Below are 11,642 nucleotides of genomic sequence, written 5' to 3' on the forward strand. Positions count from 1 at the left end.
TAATGCAATAGATGGATTTCTAGTCAAGATATCTGTACTTAAAGCCCATTTCTGCAGCTTTCAAGATGGTGGCATGGGACCTTAATCTTTTCGAGGTTAATTTTAAATTGGGATAAAAACACTTAACACATGGCGACTGGAAGAATTTAGTGAGCTACCATAGCAGTCTTAGCACAGCATCAGAATGTGGCGGACGTAAAACTGGGGAATCTCAATCCGAAATCATTAGTGCTTCAAGGATGTGGCTTACTCAGGCTTGTTAGGGTAAACTAGGTTATGCTGCTGTAACAACACCCAAACCTCAGTGGCTTAAACCAACAGAGCCGTATTTCTCCCTCGTGTTCCATGTCCATTATGGGTTAGCAAAGGGCTGTGCTCTGTCTCGTTTTTGCTCCAGGACCCAGGCTGAAGGACTAGTGACACATGACTAGTTCCTGTTACAGAGAGAAGAAGAGAGAAGCAAATCACACCCCTACTTTTTAAATCTTCCTCCTTAAATGACCCGTGTCACTTCTGACCACGTTACATGGGCCTAAGCAAGACATGTGTCACTTCCAATTTCAAAAGGGCAAGGGAGTGCAATTCTACCATGTGCCCATAAGGAGAACCAGAAATATTTGGTAAATGGCACTAATGACTATCATACCAGATGGCACTTTTGCAAAATCATTAAAGAAGGGACAGATTGCTAAGGTGATATTCTCAGCACATCATCTGTGCATGGGAGGGAACTAGGAAAAAAAGGGGGGTTTGAAGGATTAATATTTCACTGATATGGTTTCATTGGTTAACTTACTATTCAATTCTGCCTGGTTGATTGCCTACCCATTGAATGCAAGGCATTTTAGAAAGTTCCTAGGGCTGAATTTCTAAAACTTTCACATTCCCTCTAAGACAGTGTCATGGAGGGCCAGTTTGGAGCAACTATGGACTTTGCTAAAGGCTTGAATAGTAGACTATTCCTCCTTCATACTCTGACTGAACCCCGTATGAATTCTAACATTGCCACTGTCACACATTTTCGTACTTCTTTGGTACATGTCTCTTTCTCCTTGCAAGACAGTTATGCTTTATTCATCTTTGCATTACCAGTACCTATCAGTGCTTGGCACAATGGATAATAAGGTGACATTTAGTAGATGTCTGATGAATGATTGAATGCTTCAGGGTTAGAAGCAGAGTGAACTAGTTTGAGTCTCATTGGCAGCATATGAAGGGGGTTTATTGAGGGGAGACCAGCTAAGAGTGATCGACATACTTTGTATCTTCCATAAAAATAGAGGAAAATAGTTGGAGAACTGGTGAAAGGTGGCTAAAGGGTTGGCGATGGGTTTATCTCCTGCCAGAAGACCAGACAGAATCAAACAGAGAGGCTCATAAGCATTAATTATGCGTGATTGAAATACAGGTGGCCCTTTGGTTGAAGGCAAGTTTCACTGCACAGCAGATGTAGAATTCTGTTTTATGAGGAGCTATCACTGCAGAACTCTTCTGCCATATTGAAAGTGATAATTACTGGAACATAATTTAAGTCTAAGCTGCAAAGTCCATAAAATGATGTCTTATGCAGCCATTGAGATGATTTAGAATTTTTCTTCTCCGATAAAAACCAAAGGTAAGAGAGATGATGGACAGCAAAGGGCTGTGCATTCTATGTTCATTCTGTTATTGCCTAGAAGTTGTTCAGTCAACATGTTAGTCAATAGTTTGGGCATTGGAAGAAATGAAGCCTGTGGAGGTAGGCAGCCCACGGCAGGAACAATGATGATAAAAGTGCAAGACATTGTGCAAAAGCATGGGGTATGTAATTTTGTGGTACAGCGGGAGTTTCTATCGGTGTGATAAAATAATGGCGAGCAGAAGCAGTGATGACAGTGAAAGTGTGCAGGTAGGTAGGACACAGAATTTAGAAGTATAGGGCATATAAAATGGGAACTGGGGTTTTGTGATTTAGACCAGCCATTGATCTGTTCAAGCAAGTAAAGAAAAAATGAATAAATAATAACTGGCACAACTTGAGGAATTGACTGTGGCATAATCAGGACTTCAGTATTGGAAGACAACTGTAAAAATGCTGGGGTAAAAAAGAAAGCTAAATCTGACCAATATTATTGTAGCCTGAACAGTAAAAGAATAATTTAGAATCAAAGATGAGGGGATTCGCTAAGAGCATCGGGTTTGAGTTAGACACGTTTGTTTTTTTAATCTCATCTCTGCCATTTATTAATTACATGACTGTAACTCCATCTTATTCTTAGCCTCTTTATCTACAACATGGAGGAAATAATAGTATTCATATTATAGAGTTGTCATCACAAAAATGTAATGCCTACAAACAAAGTAGCACATAATAAGTATAAAACAAATGATACATATTTCCTTTATTTTTTACTCTATTATTCAGTAGTTTTGTTTCACACTTTCATATGGACCTTGATATTCCTCATTAATTTTAACCTAGTAAATCTAAATAAATAGCTTTGAATCCACTTGGAGCTTTTTTAGTCCTTCCAAACATTCTGCAGGATTTCTTCACCCAGGAAAGAACATGTAATTAAAATCATCTGTACAAATGAAATGATGATCTTATCTTTTTAATACTTATAAAACTTTACTTACAAATAAATTCATAAGACTTTTGACCTATTGAGCAATTGTTGACTTTTCCCTATTAATCCCGTCAGGAATTTCACACCATTTTCTGGTAATCCCCCACCCCACCCCATGTATGCCCCAAATTAGCCAGGTCTACAGTTATTGCCTGTGTATCCAGGAGCAGAGGATGAATTCTCTCTGTAGGGGAACATTGTGCAGTAGAGTTAACTGGATTGTAATGTAATAATAAATGGCAATGTCAAAGGTAAGTCATCTTTTGAAGAATGTTTAAGATCTCTTGATTGGAGTTGATGTGTTATACTGGTAGAAGGTACTTTCTTGGGAAAGTTACAGATTTGCACCATATTTTCTAGACTGTCACTCTGTTCTCTATATGTGGTACCGAGATACATTATTACTTGTACAGTATTTTCAACAAAGATTTAGCGAATATCTCTACTATGTACCAGACCCCACATTATATCAGGGATTCAGTAGTGAGTGAGAAACAAATGGAGGTCTCTCCTTTAATGAAGCTTACAATCCAGGGGAGGGAGCAGATATTAATCAAATAGTCATTGAATGAAACATCACTGTGGTGAGTGTTATGAAGGAAGGATATGAGGAGGTGATGATAGAAAGCATCACTAGAGGACTTTACTTAGCCTAGGAGGGGAGCAAAGATGAGGAAAGTCTTTCTTGATGGAAAGCTTTTTGGGATTTGGTATATCAGCCAGGGTTACTGCAGGAGAGAGATGGCATGTCTGATGGTGTTTTAGGAGAGTTAAATAATAGGACTAGTTACAAATATGTGGGCAGAGTTAAGGAAACAAGCATGGCATGGTTCTAGCAAGAATCCTGGCTCTAGCAAGAGTGGGGACCTGTTACCACCACTACTAACGGGGCAAGGGGTAGGGGTGGTTACTGGATTCCTGAGAGAATGGTCATAGCTATAAGAGGCGGAAGTCCAACAAGCGCTGTGACTTTTGGGGGGACACAACCAATCTGTGTAGACTTAGGAAGGAGGAAGCGAGGAGAAAAAAATCATCTGACCTCACCGTCCTCACCCCCTTTGACCTTCTGCTGTCTTTTGTCTTGACTGATCCCAACTAGAGCCCAATGGCAAGGAGCTCATTGGTGCAGTCCATATAGATTAGATTCCTGGCAGAGAACAGGATGGGGAAGAGTGCAGAATAAATCTGGAGGTGCAAATAGAAAAGATCTAGCACAACAGGCATTAAGTAGGTAAAAAAGCATTACCATAGACTGATATCATCGAGTGCAGAGGGGAGCACCCCAGGCAAAAGGAGCAGCATGTACTAAGGCTCTGTGGCAAAAGAGAGCACAGAACATTCTAAGAAGGCCTGTGTCCAGGTTGAAGGTTGCCTCAGCTAGTCAGCAGATGACCCAAAGGACACATTCAGATTATAGTCAAGGAGGAAAGGCAGAGATCATGAAGAGAGACAGAGTATAAAGTGTCAGATCTGTGAGGTGACTTGGAGACCAAGAAATAAGAAATAAGACCAAGAAATAGGCCAGGAAACAGAAGGCAGGTCAGGATATAAGTGTTGAATGAGGCAAGGGCATCCTGAGTACATCCCCTTTAGATGTGAGCTTTGCAATGCAAGCACACTCCCAGACTCTAAATGGCTGACAAAAGTCATAATCCTTTTCCAGAGATGTTTCAAGGTGACGTTGGAATTAGTGGACTGCCACATTGAGTCATCCCATTCAGTCATTTAGTTAAAAAATATTTATTACTGGTTTTTATGTTTTCCACTGTGCTAGGTGCTGAGAGATAAATGATTTGATTCTTGTCTTTGGCTAAGCAGGGAAGATAAACATGTAAAAAATACTCGCAGTATCCTGTAGTAAGTGCTATTCGAGAGCTACGTACCAGGTGCCAGAGAGCCCAGCCTAGACTGGCTCACTGGGGAAGCCAGAGAAAGTGCCCTTGAGAGGTGATACCTGAACTCAGTCTTGAGTTTCCCAGGTAGAAAAATGAGATGAGGGGCTGCACCCAAAGCAAATGTATTGGTCAGTTTGTGCCAACCACTAAAACAATTAATTCCCAAAACTCAGTGTTTTAACATAATAAAATTTATTTCTTGCTCATGACCTTTCTATTGTGGTCTGAGTAGCTCTTCACAAAGCAGAGACCTAGGGATTCAGGCTCTTTTCACGTCTAACAGTTGGTTTCAAATACCACTGCATAAGGAGCAGAAAGTGTGGAGAAGGTACCCTAGACCCTTAACCATCTTGACCCAGGAGTGATATCAGTTCCCCTCACATTCCATTGGCCAGAACTAATCACACGGCCATATGTAAATGCAAGGAAGTGGTGACTTATGTAGATGCCAGCCCTAGTTGAGCAGCTGCTTCCCAACAACTCTCCTCTGAGAGAGCATTAACCTTTGGTGAGCTATCAGCTGCTTCTACCACAGGGGATTGTATATGAGGGAGTCTAGAATCAGGCAAAGGGACGCAGTTGAGCCTAGGGCATGTGGGGAAGAAGGAAGAAGAGAATTACAGAAAAAGAGGCTGGAAAAGTCAGTCATTTCTGGATTACTCAGGCCCAGGGATAACACACCAAAGAGACCAGACCTCCTCTAACTGCATAGAACCACTGGAAATGTTTATTCAGGGTGTGATATGATCAGATTTACATCTCTTCACAGTCCACCCTTTCCTCTCATTTTTTTGCTAAAAAAAAACACAAAAAACATAAGCCATGATGGTGCAGATTGCTGAGCACTGAATTCACATTCCAGCTCTGCCACTTACTAGCCATGTTACCTTGGGCTGGAAACAGTCTCTCCAAGCCTCAATTTTCTTATCAATAAAATGGCAACAAACTATGTACTCTCCATCCCAGAGAGGCATGAATATCAAATAGATCGTGTCAGCGGGGAAGTCTTCTGTAAACTGGAAACAGCTTTACAGATACAAGGGGATTTTGTTACTCTCTTTTTGCCTCTGTCTGAGGGCAGTTATTTTTCCCTAGGACAAGAAAGTAAAACTTCATGTCTGCCAAGGTCCTCAGACTTACCTAGTCCCGTGATGGTCTACCAATGGTAGAATAAAAAAATGGGCTCAATATGATGTTCTATGAGGACAAGAACATACGATCAGAGGTAGCTCCAGGGCTTCCTGAGGTGCTATGTGAGAAGGTGTAACACAATTATCTGGGCTAATGTCCCTTCTTCTCCCAGTCTTGGAAACTTCAGCTGGAAAGGACTGAGGAAGTATATTTCCTTTAAAGCCTAAATATTTGCTTTGACCATTGGTTTTTCACCAGAGAATTTATTCTAAGCTCTTCCATCATTGCATGACTTATGTAGAGAAGGCGAAATGTCCCTCTCCTTCTTTACCCTCTCCCACTGGCTCCAGGCTGAAAATTCACTTGTCAACTTTTTAAATGTGCACACAAGTGGGAAGTAGATGGCATTATCTGGATAATATTAACAAATATCAGATTCTTTTTCAAGGCCTATGATTTGCTTTGAAATAGATAAATGAATACGATTATTTTGGCTTGAAATTAAGTTTCAACATATGGTATTTGGAAAATTGCCTCAGTTTGTAATTTTTCATCTCTTCTCTGGATACGGTCTGGGTCTATCAAAGCATCTTCTTACCAAAGGGACTAATTTGGCAAAAGTTGAATCACATCAGTCTCTCTCCATCTCTGTCCCTTTTCTCTTTCTCCCCATCCCATTTCTCTTTCTCTCTCCTAGTGGTAAACATTTCTTTAGTTTTCAGTCTGTAGGATCAAGAGAACTGAAAAACACTGCTCGAGGATGTGCTTCATGACACACTGATAAAAGACAAAGAGATCCATTCACCGACATCTAGGGCATCTGTCACCAGAGCAAGCAGATTCATTTTCTATTGTCTCTTAACTTTCTATCCGTTTAGTACTGAATATGGATTCTAAGGTGTTATATTTTTTATTGAAGAAAGCCCGAAAAGGTTTTCTGGATGCAGTGCATTTTTTTGTGTGGGGCAGGGGTATGTCATGGATTTCACTCTCTAATTTAATGGCCTCCAACTCCCTAAATAACAGTCAATGGACCAGGGTCATGTGAAAATGATGTATTTCCTAGGGAGGAAGAAAAGTGAATATTAGTTATTTCTAAAAGTATAGACAGCCTGACAGCAAATTCTGGAGACAGGGTGACATTTTAAGTTGGTAATGCTCCTAATTACCCAAACCCTAGGAAACCATATGGAATACAGCCACAGATCTAGAATTAATATAAGTGAGCACTGTGAACCCATTAATAACAGCATGTTCTCTTAGAATAATGGCACAGTGTCTGTGTCAGCACAGTGTGATGTTGCAGTTCCCCACACACACATACCACACACACACACACACACACACACACAAAACCTCTTGATATTTCCTGTTTTTTGGAAAAATTTTCCTGTTATCAATGTAAAAAGAAAAAAACTTGGCTAAGTTTTCCTACAAAAAGTATTTTCATCAAATATTGCCTATTGGTATTGCTATGTTAAAATGTCATATTCATAAAGATGAATTTAGGTAAGCAATGTATGATTTTATGAAGCATGAGCTTGGAAGGCAGAAATGTCCAGATTCAACACTTAGCTCTTGCACTTATACCAGGTGAACTTGAGCTGGTTGTTCCATGTCTCTGATTTTTAGTTTTGTCATCTATAAATATATGTATTCATATATTTATTGTAAAGATTTAGAGCCAAGCAAAATGATTTTCTCAAAGCTAGTTCTAAAAGATGCTAAGAATAAAAGTCACTAATGAGACAGAAATACAATAACCTGAAATTTCAATGATTAAACAAGTTCTCTGCTTCAGCGTTTGTAGAGAGCAGCCCAGTATGTACTATATACCTCTTGCCTATCAGCATGTAGGTCCAAGCGTTGGACCTTTTGTGCCAATGAATGGTGGTTTTCTTAAGTCCCAAGTCTGAACACAGAGAATAGAATAAAAGTTTCTGTAAATTCCATCTGTCTACTGCCTTAACACCCTCCTACCCTCCATGTAAGCTTCCCGAACTTTGTGGAGAGGGCCTGGTAAAAAAAGTATATAACTCACTTTTGGATTTTTAAAGACTTTATCTTCAGTTATTTCTCAACATTATGTATATATTTTTATATCTAACAATATGTATATATCATGTTATTATAATATGTATTATATATTATAATTCTATATAATAATACATACAATTCTAAAAATTATTTGAGACAGTTTTCATTTCGTTCATGCTGACAGATTTGGTAAGCAAGCTTGTTCACGATACTCAACTTTTCTTGGCCCTAAACATCCTAAAAGCTATCTACGTTACAAAGAAACTATAATAAATATATAACATAATAAATAATAAATATTTATTTTTGAAAAAACACCAGTTATGTGCCAAGTACTTTATGTACACTTCATATTACTTAATGCCTACAGCAAAACTTAAAAAATGGATGCTAATAACCTTTTTAACATAAGAGAAAAAGGAGTCTCATAGAGATTCATAACTTGGCCAAGGTACGATCACTTATAAATATCAAAGCTAGCTCTTAAATCTGATCTCAGTGCTCAAGGTTGGCGCGGTGCCAACAGCCAAGCGCCTGTTTGTATTTTCATCCATTTTTTTGTCTTCTCCTTTCCCACTAGGTCATTCTAGATGTTGGTTGTGGATCAGGAATACTGTCATTTTTTGCTGTACAGGCTGGAGCTAAAAGAGTTTATGCAGTTGAAGCCAGCTCAGTAGCACAATATGCTGAGGTAAGTGGTTATTTTTACAGCAGCTACGAACTACGTCTTCAGTAAGCTTCAGGAGACTTAGTGATGGACTATTCGAGGTAAGTAATTTAGAAAAAAAAAATTTTTTACCAGTTTGATTTTTTTTTTTCTAATAGGGTTGGGATGTTACTTATGAAGGAGCCCAGCTTCACTGTAGTAGTTGATATGAAAACAATTATTTAAAAATCTTTATGATACTGAAATTATAACACAACTTTCTTCCTCCGATCTACTGGGTTACAGGTTGGCCCTTGGAGATGACTGTTTTCTTACTTTTAATGACCTGCCAAGGTGAAGAGTCAGACCTCCTGGAGCTAGGTTAATTTTTTTCTTAAGTGCTATACTGACAATAGCTGCACCACTCGTTTTAAATTTTACATTTGGTTTAAGGGACTGTTGCTACATCGTTGAGCACAGACAGGTATCTTTCTTTCAAGAAGCTTTTTCAGATTTCAGCTTCTGGTTGGAGGATAGAGAGAGGCTTTGCTTTAAATATAGTGTTCTATTATCGTTATGAAATGTGTAGAAATATTAAAGTCAAGACTCAGGTAATAATAGCTTTTGATAATATTTGGATATAATAATAACACAGTCAAGCTGCAGAGATTGGGTGTGTGTGTGTGTGTGTGTACAGACGTGAACAGGATCATGGTGCTTGTCATTCACACTGGGAGGATGCCTGTATTTTAATCAGGGACACATGATAGAAGAAAGCTTGGCTGCTCCTTTTGATGAACATTATGAAACATTTTTCTAATCCTGGACCATTGGTAGCTCTGAGTGATGGTTGGTTTTGGATTGAATGAGCAGAGAAGGACTGAAGCAGTCATCCCAGTGGGCATGCTTGGAAGGAAAGACTGCCATGGCCTCAGGGCTGGCATGTTGTTGCAATCTTTTTCTTCTTCCAACAAGTCTTGGATAGAAATTTTTTGGTCATTTGCTTCTTCAACAATTTTTAAAAGTCATTCTTATTAAATATTGGATGCGTACAAAAGAATATTTGTTAGATGCACACAGTGTAAAGAATAACAATATGATGAATATGTGCCCACTACCTCTTTTAAGAAATAGACTATTAGCATTTCCATTAAAGGTCCATGTGTCTTTTCCTGATCATTTCTCCTTTCTGCCCAAAGCAGACATAACCGCTATCTTGAACTTTTGCTTATTATTCTCTTGTTATTCTTTATAGTTTTATCTCATGTTTCTATCTCTAAAAACAAATCTTTATGAACTTTCCGAAAATGGAATCTCAGTATGTGTGTTCTTCTTCAATTTGGTTTTTTTTTTTTTTTGACCCAACATTATGTTCCTAAGAGTGATTTTATTGATGCATATAGCTGTTCTTTATTCAGCTTCAGTGCCGGGTAGTATTATTTTGTATGAAATGCCTCAAGCTCTTAGGCCAGTGCACTGTTGGCAGACTTTGGTGGCTTCCATTATAAACGTATTGTTATGAATATGAATATGCTTGTACACAGTCCCCACTGTATCTTTGCTAGAATTTCTCAGTATATACCCAACAGTAGAATTGTTGGCTTATAAGGCATGCATACCTTCAACTCTGTTCTATAATGCCAAATTGTTTTCCAAAGTGGTTATACCAATTTTTCCTCCTTTCAGAAGTAAATGAGAGTTTCATTGTTCTACAACTTTGTCAGCGCTTGATATTGTCAGGCTTTGGAATTTTTGCCAGTCTTCTCTTTATGACATGATATTTTTGGTTTTGATTTGTATTTCTTCTTGCTGATAACTTTGAGCATCTTTGCAAAGTGTTTTGGCCATTTGTGCTTTCTCTTCTGCGGAATACCTGTTGAAGTTTTCCACAATTTTTATTTCGAATTGTTTTTCTAATTTGAATTCCTTTGCAAAAATGGTTTCTATATTTTGATAATAATTATATTCCATTACTTGTGTGGAAAATATCTTCTCCCAGTTTGTACCTTAGCTTTTTCTTTACGGTCATAGTAAACGTTATTTATGGAATTCTAAATAAGAGGAGAGGAGAATATAAACTTATGGAGAACCCCACAGATAAAAATGCCTCTGTTTAGATTTTAATAGATCTTAAAATACATTCTTAAGGATTAGGGGTGTAGGACTTTGTCTTAGGTGCTGCTCAGTCGTTTAATCATATCTATTAAATTGTATCCATGATTCTGTTTGTTGGGGAATAAAGGAGAAACAGTAATGAAAAAAGTCCTTTTATTTAAACAGCTTCTATTTTATTAAAAATTGATCTGTTGTCTCTTTTATCAGATACATCCATCCCCACCCTGCAAAAAAGAGTAGCATAAATAATTTAGGGATTTTTTCTGTTTCACATATAGTTTGCTTTCTCACATATTCTAAGATGGTTCGAGACACCTTAGATAGTTATTTTTAAAACCTTAAAAATAAAAATAGTTCAAAGGTTACCCAAATTCTCTTTACTCAGATTCATCTGTTGTTTATATTTCTTTATTTGCTTTATCATTTACTCTTGCTTCTCTCTCGCCACACACATACACACACAAACACAAATATATACACACATATGTGTATGTATATTTCCATATTTGTAGGTAGAGATAGACAAACTCTTTTCTGAGTCAGTTATATACATCACAACTGCTTATTCTTAAACATTTCAGTGTGTATTTCCTAAGATTGACGCTATTCTCTTATATAACCAGAGAAGAATCTATTTTAAGGTGAAAAAGAAACTATACAATGACATGTACATTGAGTCTTTAGATGTTATCGATTAAAAGGTGGTAGAGAGGCCCCAGCATGAGCAGAGTGACTGTCACCACGGGTACAGAGGTGAGGAGAGTCTATACTTATCTGCCTCTTGTGTAGTATTTCCAGAGGGACTTCATTTTTAAAGCCTTTAAACCTATATTCTAATGAATTCTAAAGCACCGTAGTGTTATTTTACCTTTGGTTTTAGCTTCTGTAGAAGACATTTGGATTGTTTAATCCTTCTTTTCTATGTACAGATGGGGTGGGTTGGGGGCAGGGGTAGCTTTCCAAATGCTGTGGGGACTGTGAGGCGACCTTGAAATTATTGCAAGTCCCTTTTGCCCTGGAGGCCTTCCCTGGATGTAGCCCTAAGGACAGGTTAGTTAAAAATGCATTTGGAACCCAGGATGATTAGAATCTTCTCACAGTTTAAATTTAATGACAGCCTGGTCCCCTTTGATGAAAACTGTGTCCTCTATCCTGCCCCTTGCTGCTGCCGTGGGTGTCATGAGATGATCCCGTGGGCTAAGGCCCTTC

The 11,642-nt window shown here is 38.3% G+C and overlaps 1 protein-coding gene across 1 annotated transcript in view; it reads left to right on the top strand.

Annotated features, from left to right (window-relative positions):
• Positions 1-11,642, top strand: part of LOC105303195 (histone-arginine methyltransferase CARM1-like) — a 150,213-nt gene that overhangs the window by 67,172 nt on the left and 71,399 nt on the right. Inside the window, exon 5 of the mRNA XM_011376678.1 lies at positions 8,253-8,363. Coding sequence (XP_011374980.1) covers positions 8,253-8,363 — 111 coding nt within the window. The remainder of the gene's footprint in view (positions 1-8,252; positions 8,364-11,642) is intronic.

The sequence above is a fragment of the Pteropus vampyrus genome, unplaced genomic scaffold (genome assembly GCF_000151845.1).
Source record: "Pteropus vampyrus isolate Shadow unplaced genomic scaffold, Pvam_2.0 Scaffold301, whole genome shotgun sequence".
In the NCBI taxonomy this organism is placed as follows: domain Eukaryota; kingdom Metazoa; phylum Chordata; class Mammalia; order Chiroptera; family Pteropodidae; genus Pteropus; species Pteropus vampyrus.